This window comes from Mesoplodon mirus (assembly GCF_964341445.2).
Source record: "Mesoplodon mirus genome assembly, chromosome: 7".
Lineage (NCBI taxonomy): Eukaryota > Metazoa > Chordata > Mammalia > Artiodactyla > Ziphiidae > Mesoplodon > Mesoplodon mirus.
In genome coordinates, this window is record NC_138983.1 from 13,564,665 (window position 1) to 13,583,590 (window position 18,926).

At 39.8% G+C, this 18,926-nt stretch overlaps 1 protein-coding gene across 4 annotated transcripts in view; it reads left to right on the forward strand.

Moving 5' to 3' along the window:
* The first annotated feature begins 266 nt into the window (after positions 1–266).
* Positions 267–18,926, forward strand: part of AGBL2 (AGBL carboxypeptidase 2) — a 43,493-nt gene continuing 24,833 nt past the window's right edge. For 2 of the 4 annotated variants that reach the window (XM_082626913.1, XM_082626912.1), the window contains exons 1-7: positions 267–758; positions 933–1,068; positions 1,358–1,421; positions 2,457–2,591; positions 5,682–5,735; positions 6,511–6,696; positions 17,750–17,857. In XM_082626913.1, the coding sequence (XP_082483039.1) occupies positions 1,033–1,068; positions 1,358–1,421; positions 2,457–2,591; positions 5,682–5,735; positions 6,511–6,696; positions 17,750–17,857 (583 nt within the window). In that variant the 5' untranslated portion in view covers positions 267–758; positions 933–1,032. Of the gene's footprint in view, positions 759–932; positions 1,069–1,357; positions 1,422–2,456; positions 2,592–5,681; positions 5,736–6,510; positions 6,697–17,749; positions 17,858–18,926 lie in introns of those variants that run through there. The other 2 variants (XM_082626914.1, XM_082626915.1) reach the window with 2 other exon arrangements.

Below are 18,926 nucleotides of genomic sequence, written 5' to 3' on the forward strand. Positions count from 1 at the left end.
CGTATCCCCTGCAGTGTAAGCACGGAGTCTCAAACACTGGACCACCAGGGAAGTCCCCATCAATGCAATTTCTAATCCCCAGAAGCCAGGCTACAATACTGTATGAAAGGAGGAATGAGTGAATCCTTGGTACCTGAACGCCAGTCTTCGACTTTTCTCCGGTTCCCCACCCCTTCCTCGGAGGCGGAGCCTCGCTCTCCGGAAGCGCCCAGCCGCCTTGCCCTTCCGCTTCCGTCTCGTGGTTGCTAGGCTACTGGGGCCCTAGTGGAAAGCAGTGTCCCGTGAGCGTGACGAGCGTGTCTTGTGGTCGGCGCGCGACTGGTTCTCTACCTGCGGACCGTGTCCCCCGCCTCGCTCACGCTCCTCTGTCGCCACAGGCTCCGTACGCACCCCTGCTGCCCCGGACGGGCCGGGGCGCGGAGGCGGTAGCAACCTTCGCTCTGCAGTTGTAGGAGATCTCTACGCCACGTCCCGCGACTCTCCGGGAAACTGCCCTTCGCCACCTTCTTCCTGACCAGGAAGCCCTGAATCCCTGAATTCCGTTTTCAGAGCCCACTCTCCGGGCTCCTGACCTTTCTTTTCCACCCACCCCGAGACGACTGCGCCGGACCCCTCATCCTCTTTTCTTTCACTTTCCTGAGGCGACCTGGTGGGGGGCATCTCCCTCACTGGGGGGGGAAGAAGAATGGGGCCAGCAGGGGTCCTGGCGCCCCTGGAGGAGGAGGCTGGAAGACTAGCCGCTCTCCCAAATTCTTCAGGTGCGCATCCGGGCCTCGTGGCGGGTCCTTGTTTATCTGAGGAGAGGTTGGGTTGGCAGGGAAGACGGAGCGGTACCGCAGGGTTTCCTAAAGTAGCGTGGGAGCTGCGAAGCGGAGGAAGGGGACGTGGGTGAATTTCTACAGTTTCTCAGTTGTCCTGCTCTGGTTTTTTAGCTTCTCCTATGTAATCAACTGCCCTTTTGGAAATTGGGCAAGGATTGTTGCTGGATGCCGGTGTCACTGACTGGTCTTCAGCATACCATGCAGAAGTAACATGTTCCCAGCTTTGGAAACAGAGCTAAAGCAGCAGGTCGGTACACACTCCTCTCCAGGCACTCCACAGAAATCCAGTACTAGATCCGAAGGTATATTCTGGTGGCAACCTTTTCTGGCTGGAGATCTTGATCCCAAAAATAGAATAATTTGCACAAATGTCTTTCACATGGTTTGTTTACAGAAGTTCTCAGGTATAGTGTCCTCTGCAACAATGCTTGTGTACTTTTGTGAAGAGTCAGTATTATTCTTACAACAGGCTGTTATAATAATTCTCTACAATTATGAAAGCACTTTCCTGACTGAGATGGCCTGTCGTTTCACAGACTCTTTCTGAGCCCTATGAAGACTTTATGTGCCATCACCTCCAGTACTATGGCTACTTTAAAGGTAATATCTCATTCTTATCTAGCATCACCTGGGTTCATGAAGTAAATTGTTTGATCAACTGAGAGAGCTGTGCTTGGATAAACTGATGAATTTTCCCAGCACCACCATTAGTGAAAGAACTTCCTTTCCCTACTGATATGCTGTGTTACCTCTGTTGCGTGTCCATTTATACAAGGGTCTGTTTGACTGTCCTTGCACCAATACCACCCTTTCTTAATGACACCACATGGCATTAAAATAGTCTTGCTATCTGGAAAGACATGTCCTCCCATATTGTCATTCTTCAAAAGTGTCTTGGCTATTCTTACCTTTTAATATAATTCTAGAATTGGCTTGTGATGCTTAAAAAAAAACATGGGATTACATTGAATCTATAGATCAAATTTGACAAGAAATGAGAATTTTCCGATACCAGGTTCTCCCATCTATTAATATATGTCTAATTCTCTAATTTACTTCGGTGCTCCTTAATGTCTCCCAATAAGATTTATAATTTTTTTTCATAGAACTGCATATTTCTATGCTATTATAAGTGGTATCTTTTTAAATTTTGATCTTCTAACTTTGCTCCTGGTATTTAGAAATAAAATGTAGGTTTTTATATTGATTTTATTTCTACCAACCTTGTTAGACTTCCTTATTAACTATTTCATTTTGTAATTTGTTGAAAACTGAATTTCCAGTTCACCGGATTCAGCAGAGCCCTCAGGACAAAGCAGCTCCCACTCTGAGTGTTCCACTTTCACTCTGAGTACTTGCCTTCACTTGGTCATATAGCTGCCTCCCAATTTTCCACTTTACCATACTGCTTCTCAAGTCTTCTCCTCAGCATGAAATGGAGAAAATGATGTTTAATTCACATAAATTGGAATGTGAAAGCTCTTTGGAAAATGGGTTGTATTCATTGTAAAGTCCTGTGGTGGCAGGTGGTGACTAGGAGGAGGTTTGCTAGTAGTAGTGGTTTGGGTATTGACCTACATGTGGGAGGTGATGAACTAGCCTTCCAGCACGTTTCATTAAACTACCTATTCTTAGCTGAGAGGGGCAGTTTACCAAACTCTGCTATGCACCAGCATGTTTGGAAGAAGAATACTCGACACCTGTTGAGTGGCTCTCTTGGGGAAACAGAGGATTTGATACCGGACCCCTTGCAAAAGGAGAAGCGTCTGTGTGAGTAATAATCAGTGTTGTATGACCCCCAGAACCCTCATGTCCTTGAGCAACAGCTCCTGGTGTTCAGGAGAACGTAGCCTAACGTGGGAGAAGCCAAGGGAGCAGCCTTGGCCACTGTTTCTGACATCACTCAAAAATGTTCTCTCTTGGGGCTTCCTTGGTGGCGCAGTGGTTAAGAATCCGCCTGCCAACACAGGAGACACAGGTTCAAGTCCTGGTCCGGGAAGATCCCACATGCCGCGGAGCAACTGAGCCCGTGCGCCACAACTATTGAAGCCTGCACTCTAGAGCCCGCGAGCCACAACTACTGAGCCCGCACACCTAGAGCCCATGCCCTGCAACAAGAGAAGCCACCGCAGTGAGAAGCCCGCACACTACAATGAAGAGTAGCACCCGTTCGCCACAACTAAAGAAAGCCCGTGTGCAGCAACAAAGACCCAACACAGCCAAAATAAATAAATTTTTTTAATGCTCTCTCTTAAAAAAGAAAGAAAGAAATTTTTTAAATGAAAAGAAAAATAACAAAACAAAAAATATTCTCTCTAGATCTGCTTTGGATTGAAGGTTTAAATTAAAATACTGTGCATTCTGGATGATCTTCCTCCGAATTGTTAGAAAATTTGTTAAAACTCCTTGGTCAAGAGTAACACATTGATTTTTTTCATGCAGTTTTGATGGATATATTAAGGCTCTTTGCATAAGAGTGGTGGAAACCAATTACAACCAGCTTAAGTAAAAATAATTTTTTACAGGGATTCCACAAGTTTCTTCTGGAATCCAAGGGTAGGAATGCAGTTGAATTTCTCCCTCAGTACATATCCAACCAAACATTAGTTCACTTCTCTTTACTTGCACATCCTTCCCCCACCCCATCCCTCCCCCAGCTACCATCATCTCACTATTGAAACAGCCTCATAATTGGTCTCTTGGCTTCTCTTGTTCCATGATGCCCCCTTCCAATCCATTTTCCACACAGCAGTGTTCTTTTTTATGTGCAAATCTGATTGTGTCCCTTTTCTAGTTAAAAATCTATGAATGACACAAGACCCAAAAGCCATAAAATATAACACTGATAATTTTTACACCAAAAATTTAAATTTCTGTATAGAAAAAATACCATTAGTAAAGGAAAATAATTGGAAAAAATTTTGTGACAAATATGTCAAAGGATTAATTTCCTTAACATAATAACTCTTACAAATCAATATGTAAAAGATGACCAAATAGAAAAATGGACAAAGGACATGAGCAAGGAGTTCATAGAAAAGAAACACAGCCAACAAGATTTATGAAAAGATGCTCAGTTTCACCTCTAATTAAAGATACAAATCAGTATGTCAAGGTACCATTTTTAAATTATGAGATTGGGACAAAAAAATTTTTTTTTTCAGTCAGGAGGTGGGAGAACACTCTCCCACACTGCTGTTAGGAATGTGAATAGATAAGATTTTTTAGAAAGGCAGTTTGGCAATAGGTGGAAAATGTAAAATGGTACTTAACCTTTGATGCAGCAATTCCATTTTCATTTACAAATATGTATCTTATATTTTTGCTCATCCCAGTGCCCAGAAGGCTTTTCCATTCTGTGTCCCAGAGCTCCTGGCAGGGAATAGAAAGGCAAGGGTTGAGCAAAGGAGACTGTTAGGATGGAATGGCTCAGGAGCCAGCTGATGGCCCCCCTTCAGCTTCCTCCTGCCCCATTTGCTGACACTTGAAATAACATTGATAAGAAACAATTGCCAGTCTTAATATAATAAAAAACGTAAAATGCAAAGTCAGCTGCTAGAGGTAACACAACAATGTAAATGAATTTTAGTTAGAGTATAACTGATAACCTGACACCTTTTTTCCCCCCTGTTTTGATCATTGGAGTAAGGAAGGTAGTTTTCTTTATCTTTGTAGCAAAGCATTTATTATGTTGTTATTGTTTTTTAAACCAGAAAAGTACAAAGGAGGTAAAAAGGAATGAGTTATAATGTGCTTGTTTCAAAAAAAAAAAGAGAGAAGAGAAGGAAAGGAAGGAACAAACGAACGAAGGAAAGAAACCAAAAAAGAAAGAAAAGGAAATATATGTATAAGATTAGAAAATTCAAATGGTAGGAGAAAAACACAAAAGGAAATTAAGAGCCCTCCCTGCCCCACCTTTAATATAGCCACTATTGTAATCATTCTTTTCAGGAAAAAGAAAATATATCCTCAAGTGTCTATGTATTTTTTCTTCTTAATTGCTCATAGGGATCCTATACATAATCTTTGATTTTTTTTTTTTTGTTTAAAAATAGAGCCTTTGGGCTTCCCTGGTGGCTCAGTGGTTGGCAGTCCGCCTGCCAATGCAGGGGACACGGGTTCGTGCCCCAGTCCGGGAAGGTCCCACATTGCCGCGGAGCATCTGGGCCCGTGAGCCATGGCCACTGGGCCTGCGCATCCGGAGCCTGTGCTCCGCAGCAGGAGAGGCCACAACAGTGAGAGGCCCTCGTACCGCCAAAAAAAAAAAAAAAATAGAGCCTTTTCATATGAGCACAAGAAACATCTACCTCATTCTTTTAGAGCACCTACAGTATTCCATCTCATTAACATGTCATAATTATTTTAACTTCCCTTTTGTTGGATGCTTTGGTTGTTTGCACATTTTTATTATTTGAACATTACTGCAGTGAGCATCTTTGTATATGTATCTTGACGAGCTTTTGTTAAGAAAATCTATAAAGTAATTTCTAGCAGTGGGATTGCCCAATCAAGGGTTTGGGTGTTTTAGATCTTACTAGACACTGCCAAATTTCTTTCCAGAAAGTTTGCACCAATTTGCCTTTTTGTCAGCAAGTTATGAGAGTACTTGTTTACTTACACCTTTGCCAGGGTGAGTGTGAAAACATAAATGTTTTTCCTGTCTGTTAGGTAAAAAACTGTTATCTCCTTGTCATTTTGATTTACATTTCTTTATGAGTGAGACTGAGCCGCTTTACCATCTTTTCAAATGTTGCCTTTTCCCCCTGCATTAAACAGTGGGGGAAATATTTTAGACACGGAAATGCAGGGGCAGGAAAAAGATCCATCGGACCAACCATACCTCTTCCTTCCTCTTTCTAGGGCCTACCTGTCTATCTTCAACTGTGCACAGACAGATAGAAGCTGTGAGCAGAGGTATTTCCTGTCCTTCCAGACCAGAAAACGGAAACTCCTTTACGGGAATGTCTCTCCCTCCTGCTCTCCCCACCAGAGCTGGGAGTTACCACCCTAGGGGCCTTCAGCCTTTCCTTCCTCTTTCCCTTTCTCTTCATTCTTCCTCTCGTTTCCTTTTTTTCCCCCTTTCTCCTTGAACGCCCTTGTTTTCCTCCCTTTTCTCCCATTCTTTATTTCCCAGCAACTCTTCTCTCTCTCCTGCCCCTGCTCACTCCTCTGCCCCTATCCACCTCCCTGTTTTGTAAGTCTCTCTGTCCTTTGAATGGTTGTATTATGAACTTGAAATTTAATTTGTAGATTGTTTCACTGTAGTTAATAAAGTTTTATGCACTTTTTTTCTAAAATGCTAGTGGTTGAATTGAAAGTTTTCTTTTTTGCCTCTCTCTAGACAAAAATAATAACACACGTTAAGTAACTTTTATTTGTAACCCACTGTTGAAATGTCTTTGACCCATTAACGTTGATTTAAAAAAAAGAAAACAGTTTCTTCTCACTTACTCTAAAGCTTTACATTTAAATGTTTAACAGACTAAGGCAGAATTTTAACGTAACATTTTATAGTTTTGATGCTTTCATCCTGTACTAAATCTCTTTGAAGGAGAAACATGTCATAGGATTGCGTATCTGTGCTACTATATTAATACAGTGCTTAAACTTACATATTTGTTATAGTTGAGCGGTAAAGTGCCCAAGGAAGAAAAGGAAGCTGTTCACTCATTCCCTTTCCCTTTGGCAGATTCCCTTATGCTGAGTTCACCACTTCTTAAGAGCAGACAGCTACTTCATGATAACCGTGGTGAAGTAAACTCACGTCTTCGAGAACCCCGAGATCTCTTTGCTTTTTTCTCCAGCAGTGGGCCACTGCAGGCTTCAAGATGGCCAATAGAATGTGAGGTCATCAAGGAGAACATTCATCATATTGGTAATGTGACTTACGTGTCATGGTCTTGCCGTTCTGACAGACTATATTACAGTTTTAAGTTCTACATACCAAAGTACAAGACGGGACAGATTCACCATCTGTTAGCTCACTCTTAAAATGTTTAAGCTCTGGGAAACTGGTATACACTCACCAAAGTCAAAAGTTACACTAATGTATAAACTAGAATGCTTCTGAGTTTATTGGAATGGGAGGATACCTTTCTAGAGGCCAAAATATATCAATACTTAAATCTGTTTTCTAGATTATTCCCATTTCAGTATGTTTGGTTGCGTTTTATAAAAGTTGTATTTTTACCAGCTTTGGTATAATTGATGAACACCATGTATATAATACCAGAATGTAGTTTTTACTGGGTTTTTTCCCACAGTTTTATTGAGATATAATTGACATAAAACATCGTATTACTTTAAGGTGTACAATATATATTGCAAAATGACTTTCACAGTAAGTCTAGTTAACATCCATCAACTCACATAGTTACATTTTTTTTCTTGTGATGAGAACTTTTAAGATTTAACCTCATAGGGCTTCCCTGGTGGCGCAGTGGTTGAGAGTCTGCCTGCCGATGTAGGGGACACTGGTTCGTGCCCCGGTCCGGGAAGATCCCACGTGCCGCGGAGCGGCTAGGCCCGTGAGCCGTGGCCGCTGAGCCTGTGCGTCTGGAGCCTGTGCTCCGCAACGGGAGAGGGCACAACAGTGAGAGGCCCGCGTACCACAAAAAAAAAAAAAAAAAAGATTTACCCTCATAGCGACAGAAGAGTTTCCAACTAACTCTATCAACCAAATTTTAAAAAAAATTTTATTGGAATATAGTTGATTTACAATGTTGTGTTAGTTTCAGGTGTACAGCAAAGTGAATCAGTTATACATATACATATATCCACTCTTTTTTTTTTTTAGATTCTTTTCCCATATAGGCCATTACAGAGTATTGAGTAGAGTTCCCCGTGGTATACATCAGGTCCTTATTAGTTACCTATTTTATGTATAATATGTGTGTATTATGTGTGTATATGTCAGTCCCAATCTCCCAATTTATCCCTTCCCCCACTTATCCTCTGGTAACCATAAGTTTGTTTTCTACATCCGTGACTCTACTTCTGTTTTGTAAATAAGTTCATTTGTACCCCTTTTTTAAATATATTCCACATATAAGCAATATCATATGATATTTGTCTTTCTGTGTCTGACTTCATGCAATATGACGGTCCATCCGTGTTGCTGCAAATGGCATTATTTTCATGGCTGAGTAATATTCTTTTTTATGGCTGAGTAATATTCCATTGTATATATATACCACATCTTCTTTATCCATTCCTCTGTTGATGGACTTTAGTTTGCTTCCATGACCTGGCTATTGTAAATAGTGCTGCAGTGAACATTGTGGTGCATGTATCATTTCAAATTAAGGTTTTCTCCAGGTATATGCCCAGGAGTGAGATTGCTGGGTCATATGGTAGTTCTATTGTTAATTTATAAGGAACCTCCATACTGTTCTCCATAGTGGCTGTACCAACTGACATTCCCAGCAACAATGTAGGAGGGTTCCCTTTTCTCCACACCCTCTCTATATTGTTTGTAGATTTTTTATGATGGCCATTCTGACTGGTGTGAGGTGATACCTCATTGTAGTTTTGATTTGTGTTTCTCTAATGATTAGTGATGTTGAGCATCCTTTCATGTGTTTGTTGGCAATCTGTATATCTTCTTTGGAGAAATGTCTGTTTAGGTCTTCTGCCCATTTCTGGATAGGGTTATTTGTTTTTTTGATATTGAGCTGCATAAGCTGCTTATAAATTTTGGAGATTAATCCTTTGTCAGTTGCTTCATTTGCAAATATTTTCTCGCATTCTGAGGGTTGTCTGTTCATCTTGTTTATGGTTTCCTTTCTGTGCAAAAGCTTTTAAGTTTCATTAGGTCCCATTTGTTTATTTTTGTGTTTATTTTTGTTTTTATTTCCGTTTCTGTAGGAGGTGGGTCAAAAAGGATCTTGCTCTGGGCCTCCCTGGTGGCGCAAGTGGTTGAGAGTCCGCCTGCCGATGCAGGGGATACGGGTTCGTGCCCCGGTCTGGGAGGATCCCATATGCCGCGGAGCGGCTGGGCCCGTGAGCCATGGCCGGTGGGCCTGCGCATCCGGAGCCTGTGCTCCGCAACGGGGGAGGCCACAACAGTGAGAGGCCCACATACCGCAAAAAGAAAAAAAAAAAAAAAAAAAAAAAAAAAAAAAAAAAAAGGATCTTGCTCTGATTTATGTCATAGAGTGTTCTGCTTATGTTTTCCACCAAGACTTTTATAGTGTCTGGCCTTACATTTAGGTCTTTAATCTATTTTGAGTTTATTTTTGGTATGGTGTTAGGAAGTGTTCTAATTTCATTCTTTTACATGTAGCTGTCCAGTTTTCCCAGCACCACTTATTGAAGAGGCTGTCTTTTCTCCATTGTATGTTCTCGCCTCCTTTGTCAAAGATAAGGTGACCATATGTGCATGGCTTTATCTCTGGGCTTTCTATCCTGTTCCATTGATCATTATTTTCTGGTTTTGTGCCAGTACCATACTGTCTTGATTACTGTAGCTTTGTAGTATAGTCTGAAGTCAGGGAGCCTGATTCCTCCAGCTCCGTTTTTCTTTCTCAAGATTGCTTTGGGGGCTTCCCTGATGGCGCAGTGGTTGGGAGTCCGCTTGCCGATGCTGGGGGCGTGGGTTCGTGCCCTGGTCCGGGAGGATCCCGCGTGCCATGGAGTGGCTGGGCCCATGAGCCATGGCCTCTGGGCCTGCGCATCCGGAGCCTGTGCTCCGCAGCGGGAGGGGCCGCAGCGGTGAGAGGCCTGCGTAGCACACACACACACACACACACACACACACACACACAAAGATTGCTTTGGCTCTTCGGGGTCTTTTGTGTTTCCATACAAATTGTGAAATTTTTTGTTCTAGTTCTGTGAAAAATGCCATTGGTAGTTTGATAAGGATTGCATTGAATCTGTAGATTGCTTTGGGTAGTATAGTCATTTTCACAATGTTGATTCTTCCAATCCAAGAACATGGAATATCTTTCCATCTGTTTGTATCATCTTTAATTCCTTTCATCAGTGTCTTATAGTTTTCTTCATACAGATCTTTTGCCTCCTTAGGTAGGTTTCTTCCTAAGTATTTTATTCTTTTCGTTGCAGTGGTAAATGGGAGTGTTTCCTTAATTTCTCTTTCAGATTTTTCATCATTAGTATACAGGAATGCAAGAGATTTCTGTGCATTAATTTTGTATCCTAGTACTTTACTGAATTCACTGATTAGCTCTAGTAGTTTTCTGGTAGCATCTTTAGGATTCTCTATGTTTAATATCATATCATCTGCAAACAGTGTCAACTTTACTTCTTCTTTTCCAATTTGGATTCCTTTTATTTCTTTTTCTTCTCTGATTGCTGTGGCTAAAACTTCCAAAACTATGTTGAATAACAGTGGTGACAGTGGACAACCTTGTCTTGTTCCTGATCTTAAAGGAAATGGTTTCAGTTTTTCACCATTGAGAATGATGTTGGCTGTGGGTATGTCATATATGGCCTTTATTATGTTGAGGTAAGTTCCCTCTATGCCTAGTTTCTGGAGGGTTTTTATCATAAATTGGTGTTGAATTTTGTCAGAAGCTTTTTCTGCATCTATTGAGATGATCATATGGTTTTTCTCCTTCAATTTGTTAATATGGTGTATCACGTTGATTGATTTGCATATATTGAAGAATCCTTGCATTCCTGGGATAAACCCCACTTGATTATCATATATGATCCTTTTAATGTGCTGTTGGATTCTGTTTGCTAGTGATTCGTTGAGGATTTTTGCATCTATGTTCATCAGTTATATTGGCCTGTAGTTTTCTTTCTTTGTGACATCTTTGTCTGGTTTTGGTATCAGGGTGATGGTGGCCTCGTAGAATGAGTTGGGGAGTGTTCCTCCCTCTGCTATATTTTGGAAGAGTTTGGGAAGGATAGGTGTTCACTCTTCTCTAAATGTTTGATAGAATTCGCCTATGAAGCCATCTGGTCCTGGGCTTTTGTTTGTTGGAAGATTTTAAATCACAGTCTCAATTTCAGTGCTTGTGATTGGTCTGTTTATATTTTCTATTTCTTCCTGGTTCAGTCTCAGAAGGTTGTGCTTTTCTATGAATTTGTCCATTTCTTCCAGGTTGTCCATTTTATTGGCATATAGTTGCTTGTAGTAATCTCTCATGATCCTTTGTATTTCTGTTGTGTCAGTTGTTACTTCTCCTTTTTCATTTCTAATTCTATTGATTTGACCCTTCACCCGTTTTTTCTTGATGAGTCTGGCTAATAGTTTATCAATTTTATCTTCTCAAAGAACCAGCTTTTAGTTTTATTGATCTTTGCTATCGTTTCCTTCATTTCTTTTTCATTTATTTCTGATCTGAACTTTATGATTTATTTCCTTCTGCTAACTTTGGGGGTTTTTTGTTCTTCTTTCTCTAATTGCTTTAGGTATAAGGTTAGGTTGTTTATTTGAGATGTTTCTTGTTTCTTGAGGTAGGATTGTATTGCTATAAACTTCCCTCTTAGAACTGCTTTTGCTGCATCCCATAGATTTTGGGTGGTCGTGTTTTCATTGTCATTTGTTTCTAGGTATTTTTTGATTTCCTCCTTGATTTCTTCAGTGATCTCTTGGTTATGAAGTAGTGTATTGTTTAGCCTCCATGTGTTTGTATGTTTTACAGATTTTTTTCCTGTAATTGATATCGAGTCTCATAGCATTGTGGTTGGAAAAGATACTTGATACGACTTCAGTTTTCTTAAATTTACCTAGGCTTGATTTGTGACCCAAGATGTGATGTAGCTTGGAGAGTGTTCCATGACTACTTGAGAAGAAAGTGTATTCTGTTGTTTTTGGATGGAATGTCTTATAAATGTCAATTAAGTCCATCTTGTTTAATGTATCATTTAAAGCTTGTGTTTCCTTATTTATTTTCATTTTGGATGATCTGTCCATTGGTGAAAGTGGGATGTTAAAGTCCCCTACTATTATTGTGTTACTGTCGATTTCCCCTTTTATGGCTGTTAGCATTTGCCTTATGTATTGAGGTGCTCCTATGTTGGGTGCATAAATATTTACAATTGTTATATCTTATTCTTGGATTGATCCCTTGATCATTATGTAGTGTCTTTCTTTGTCTCTTGGAATAGTCTTTATTGTAATGTCTATTTTGTCTGATCTGAGAATTGCTACTCCAGCTTTCTTTTGATTTCCTTTTGCATGGAATATCTTTTTCCATCCCCTCACTTTCAGTCTGTATGTGTCCCTAGGTCTGAAGTGGGTCTCTTGTAGTCAGCATATATATGGGTCTTGTTTTTGTATCCATTCAGCCAGTCTGTGTCTTTTGGTTGGAGCATTTAATCCATTTACATTTAAGGTAATTATCAATATGTATGTTCCTATTACCATTTTCTTAATTATTTTGGGTTTGCTCTTGTAGGTCTTTTCCTTCTCTTGTGTTTCCTGCCTAGAGAAGTTCCTTTAGCATTTGTTGTAAAGCTGGTTTGGTGGTGCTGAATTCTCTTAGCTTTTGCTTGTCTGTAACGGTTTTAATTTCTCTGTCAAATCTGCATGAGATCCTTGCTGGGTAGAGTAATCTTGGTTGTTGGTTTTTCCCTTTCATCAGTTTAAATATGTCCTGCCACTCCCTTCTGGCTTGCAGAGTTTCTGCTGAAAGATCAGCTGTTAACCTTATGGGGATTCCCTTTGTATGTTATTTGTTGTTTTTCCCTTGCTGCTTTTAATATTTTTTCTTTGTATTTAATTTTTGATAGTTTGATTAATATGTTTCTTGGCGTGTTTCTCCTTGGATTTATCCTGTATGGGACTCTCTCTGCTTCCTGGACTTGATTAACTATTTCCTTTCCCATATTAGGGAAGTTTTCAACTATAACTTCAAATATTTTCTCAGTCCCTTTCTTTTTCTCTTCATCTTCAGAGACCCCTATCATTCGAATGTTGGTGCATTTAATGTTGTCCCTGAGGTCTCTAAGACTGTCCTCTGTTCTTTTCATTCTTTTTTCTTTATTCTGCTCTACAGTAGTTATTTCCACTATTTTATCTTCCAGGTCACTTCTCCGTTCTTCTGCTCAGTTATTCTGCTATTGATTCCTTCTAGAGAATTTTAATTTCATTTATTGTGTTGTTCATCATTGTTTGTTTGCTCTTTAGTTCTTCTAGGTCCTTGTTAAATGTTTCGTGTATTTTCTCCATTGTATTTCCAAGATTTTGGATCATCTTTACTATCATTACTCTGAATTCTTTTTCAGGTATTCGGCCTATTTCCTCTTCATTTGTTTGGTCTGGTGGGTTTTTACCTTGTTTCTTCATCTGCTGTGTGTTTTTCTGCCTTCTCATTTTGCTTAACTTACTGTGTTTGGGGTATCCTTTTCACTGGCTGCAGTTTCGTAGTTCCCATTGTTTTTGGTGTCTGCCCCCAGTGGCTAAGGTTGGTTCAGTGGGTTGTGTAGGCTTCCTGGTGGAGGGGACTGGTGCCTGTGTTCTGGTGGATGAGGCTGGGTCTTGTCTTTCTAGTGGGCAGGACTGTGTATGGTGGTGTGTTTTGAGGTGTCTGTGACCTTATTATGATTTTAGGCAGCCTCTCTGCTAATGGGTGGGGTTGTGTTCCTGTCTTGCTAGTTGTTTGGCATAGGGTGTCCAGCACTGTAGCTTGCTGGTTGTTGAGTGGAGCTGGGTCTTAGCATTAAGATGGAGATCTCTGGGAGAGCTTTCGCCATTTGATATTACATGGAGCTGGGAGGTCTCTGGTGGACCAATGTCCTGAAGTTGGCTCTCCCACCTCAGGGGCATAGGCCTGACTCCCGGCCAGAGCATCAAGACCCTCTCAGCCACACGGCTTTTGGGAAGTCTGAGGTCTTCTGCCAGCCTTCAGTAGGTGTTCTCTAGGAGCTGTTCCACGTGTAGATGTATTTCTGATGTATTTGTGGGGAGGAAGGTGATCTCCACATCCTACTCCTCCACCATCTTGAAGGTCTCCCCACTAAGGTACTTTTTAAAACAGAAACTACTCCTTTGAGGAAAGAAGTTGGTTTTCATTGACCCAGTAGGTAATTTTCTTTGTTCACTTGCTTAATTTCTTCTAATCACTCTCAGACACAGTGACCCACTACAGTGAAAGTCAGGAAACCTGGTTCCATCTGCCCCTTGTTGATCATGAGTCACTGGGGAAAGTGCTAGACTTCTCTGAGCTGAAGGTTTATTTTCCCTCCAAACTCTGGAACTCCACGCTCCAGAGGCCCTCCTTTTGACATGCTGCCTCTCCCCTTCTGTGCAGGTCCTAAGAAGAAAACATTTTTTAAAAATTTTTATTGAAGTTTAATTGATTTATAAGGGCATGTTTCAAGTGTATAGCAGAGTGATTCAGTTTCATATATATATATATATATATATATATATATATATTCTTTTGCAGATTCTCAGAAACGTTTACTATTTTTTAATCATATTTTGAGTTGATTGGAGTTTTTGTGGGAATGGTGGAGACATTTTTTATGACATTGTTGGCCATATCTTTGAGTTTTTGATGCAAGCACAATCTTTAGCATTCATTTTATGAAAGATTTTCAGAAGTGGGGACTTTTATGATTGCTGGAACACTCATGTCTCTGCTTAAGACTGCTGATAAACAACTGGGTGTTTCTTATTTTCTCACTTTCCTCTTATAATATTCATTCATTGTATATTCGGTAAGCATCTACCATATTCTAAGTATAGTGCTTGGTGTTAGAGATATAGTGATGAGCAAATGGAGACACTCAGAGCTCACAGACTAGTGAGGAAGTTAAAGATAGAACCAGGCAATTGCATAGCACTTGGTCCCTCTGGGAACACTTAACTCCAACCTGGAAGTTCAGTGAGGGTTTCCAAGAGAAGTTGACATGGAGGCTGAAATCTGAAGGATGAGTTAGAAGTGATCCAATTGAAAGGATCAAAGCAAAGTATTCCAGTTAGAGGAAACAGAAAAAGAACAAGACATGTTTGGGTAACCATGGATCTTTCAACATGAAAGAAAAGAGATGAAGCTGAAGATACAAGGATTGGCTCAGTGTCTTAACTGGAGACAGAACTGCCCTTAGGGTATTTGGAAATTGTCGGGGGGCACATTTTGAGTTGGCACAATAGCTGAGAAGTCTTAAGTTTCCTACCCTGTAGAAGTGGGGTTTTGGGGGTTTTTTTGTTTGTTTGTTTGGCTGCGTTGGGGCTTCATTGCTGTGCGTGGGCTTTCTCTAGTTGCGGTGAGCGGGGGGCTACTCTTTGTTGTGGTGTGTGGGCTTCTCATTGCAGTGACTTCTCTTGTTACGGAGCACAGGCTCTAGGCACGCGGGCTCAGTAGTTGTGGCTCATAGGCTTAGGTGCTCCGCGGCATGTGGGATCTTCCTGGACCAGGGCTCAAACCTGTGTCCCCTGCATTGGCAGGCAGATTCTTAACTACTGCACCACCAGGGAAGCCCCCATTTTTCAATTGGATTGTTTTTTTACTGTTAAGTTGTATGAGTTCTTTATATATTTTGGATGTTAGCCCCTTATCAGATATATGATTTGCAAATACTTTCTCTCATTCAGAAAGTTGCCTTTTGGGAATTTCCTGGTGGTCCAGTGGTTAGGACTCTGTGCTTTCACTGCCAGGGCCTGGGTTTGATGCCTAGTTGGGGAACTAGGATCCTGCATGCCTTGTGGTATGGCCAAATTAAAAAAATAAAGGGTTGCCTTTTCATTTTGCTGATGGTTTACTTTGCTGTGCAGAAGCTTTTTAGTTTGATTTAGTTCCACTTGTTTACACTTTTGTTGCTTTTGCTTTTGTAGTCAGATTCAAAAACTCATCACCAAGACCTGTGTCAAGGAGCTTACTGCCTGTGTTTTCTTCTAGGAGTATTATGGTTTCAGGTCTTACATTCAAGTCGTTAATTCATTTTGAGTTAATTTTTGTGTGTGGTATAAGATAGTGGCCCAGTTCTATTCTTTTGCATATGGCTGTCCAGTTTTCCCAACACCATTTATTGACAAGACTGTCCTTTCCCCATTGTATATTCTTGCCTTCTTTGTCATAAATTAATTGACCATAGATGCATGGGTTTATTTCTGGGTTCTCTATTCTTTTTTTTATTTTATTTTATTTTTTTTTGCTGTGCCACGTGGCATGCGGGATCTTAATTCCCTAACCAGGGATCAAACCAGTGCCCCCTGCAGTGGAAGCACAAAATCCTAACCACTGGACCACCAGGGAATTCCCTGGGCTCTCTGTTCTGCTCCATTGATCTATGTATCTTTTTATGCGATATCATATTGTTTTAATAACTATAGCTTTGTAATAGAGTTTGAAATCAGGGAGCATGGTGACTGTAGCTTTGTTCTTCTTTGTCAAGGTTGCTTTGGCTATTGGGGATCTTTAATGGTTCCATACAAAATTTGGGATTGTTTGTTTTACTTTTGTGAAAAATGCCACTGGAATTTTGAAAGTGATTGCAATGAACCTGTAAATTGCTTTGGGTAGTATGGACATTTTAATAATATTGGTTCTTCCAACCTTGAGCACAGAGTATCTTTCCATATATTTGTGTCTTCTTCAATATCATTCATTAATGTCTTATAGTTCTTGTTTAAATTTATTCCTAGGTATTTTACTCTTTTTGATGCAATGGTAAATGGGAATGTTTTCTTAATTTCTCTCTGAGAGTTCATTATTAGTGTATAGAAATGCACCGATTTTTGTGTATTGATTTTGTATTTTGCAACTTTACTGAATTTGTTATTAGGTCCAACAGTTTTTTGATAGAGTCTTTAGTGTTTTCTGTATATAATATATGTCAGTGGCAGTTTTAGTTCTTCCTTTCCAATTTGAATACCTTTTATTTCTTTTTCTTGCCTAATTGCTCTGGCTAGGACTTCCAGTACTATGTTGAATAAAGTGGTGGGAGTAGGCATCCTTGTCATGTTCCTGATCTTAGAGGAAAAGCTTTCAGCTTTTCACCATTGAGTATGGTGTTAGCTGTGGGCTTGACATATGCGGCCTTTATTATGTTGAGGTAGTCCCTCTATACCCACTTTGTTGAGAGTTTTTGTCATAAATGGATGTTGAATTTTGTCAGATGCTTTTTCTTCATGTATGGAAATAATCATATGATTTTTATCCTTCCTTTTGTTAATGTGATGTATCACATTGACTGATTTGCAAATGTTGAACCATCCTTGCATCCCTGGAGTAAATCCCACTGATCATGGTGTGTGATTCTTTTAATGTACTATTGAATTTAAGTTGTGTCTTTATATATGCCCTTGGCTTTCATCAGTGGCTACTGTACTTAAAATGATATTGAGACGTCACCCAAGTGTCATATGAGAAATCTTTCAGAATTGAGTGTTAATGAAAAAACCTTGTTTCCTCTGAAGAAACTGATATACTTGTTCCTCTATATTAATAAAAATATGTAGCTGATCATATTTTCCTGACTGGGAGCTTACAGACAAATTTTGAAGAGTTGATGCAACAACTATATTGACCTTTCTGACTTATTTTTAGGTCTTTTATTTAAAGTTTATACTTCTGGGACTTCCCTAGCAGTCCAGTGGTTAAGACTTCACCTTCCAATGCTGGGGGTGTGGATTCGATCCATGGTCAGAGAGCTAAGATCCCACATGCCTAGTGGCAAAAAAACCCAAAAAACATAAAACAGAAACAATACTGTAACAAATTCAATAAAGACTTTTAAAATGGTCCACCTCAAAAAAATCTAAAAAAATAAAAAATAAAGTTGATACTTCTGTTGTATATGCTTCCTGTTAAAAATTTCTCCATAGTCTTTATAGAAAGAAGCAAGACATAATTAGTTTACAAACACACTGGAAACTTAGGGTGAGAATTTGGTTTGATTCAACCATACTAGCCATTTGAATAATCATTATTATGATTTCATGTCAGTTCTAATAAAGTGCCTTTTGTATTATTTCTTATTTTGTACTTTTTAATGTCTTCTTTCAGAGTGGGTTCCACCTCAACCAGAATATTTCTATCAACCTACAGGAAATGAAAAGGTACCAGAAATTGTAGGAGAAGAAAAAGGCACAGTTGTCTATCAATTAGATTCAGGTATTGTCATCACACTGAACAGTGAGTGATTAATCATGACCAAATACAATAAACATATTTTCTATAATAAAAGTGATTTTCAAAAATTCATATTTTAGTGATAAAGAAACTGTCTTTTCCAGACCAACCTGAGTGGGAGCCCTGAAAGCCATGACCAATCAGTTTTAAATTTTCAATCATTTTTTTTAAATGTTAGTATGTTTTCTTAATAGTTCTGAGTCCATTTTATAGTTTCTTCCTTGTTACTCCCCTTCCTGAAAATCAGATGTTGGATCTTTGGGGAATTTGCTCTTCTTTTCTCCACCTCCTGAACCGTAGTGAGTACTCTGTAGTATGTGCATACGACTGTCATTTACTCTGTGGTTTCCTGCATTAATTTGCAGGCATCCTAGTGGTAGAATTCCTGTCTTTTATAAAAATGTGCAGGACACTGTACCCAACAACAAAATACACATTCTTTTCAAGGGCACATGGTAAATTCCCCAGAATATACCATATACTAGGTTGTAAAGCAAGTCTTAATACATTTAAAAGGATTGAAGTCATACAAAATATATTGTCTGATCACAGCAAAATTAAATTAGAAATCAACAACAGAATGAAATCTGGGAAATCTACAAATATTTGCAAATTGAACAACACATTTCTAAGTAACCCATGGGTTAAAGAAATCATAAGAAGAGTTCAAAAATATTTTGAACTGAGTGAAAATAAAACAACATATCAAAATTTATGAGATGCAGCCAAAGCACTGCAAGGTAAATTTATGGCTTTAAATGCCTGTATTTAAAAGGAAGAAAGCTCTCAAATCAATTACATAAGCTTCCACCTTAATAAATTAGAAAAATAAGAGCAAACTACATCCAAAGTGAGCAGAAGGAAGGAAATAATAAAGATAAAAACAGAAATCAGGGGGCTTCCCTGGTGGCTCAGTGGTTGGGAGTCCGCTTGCCGATGCAGGAAACGCAGGTTTGTGCCCCGGTCCGGGAAGATCCCACATGCTGCGGAGCGGCTGGGCCCGTGAGCCATGGCCTCTGGGCCTGCACGTCCGGAGCTTGTGCTCCGCAAT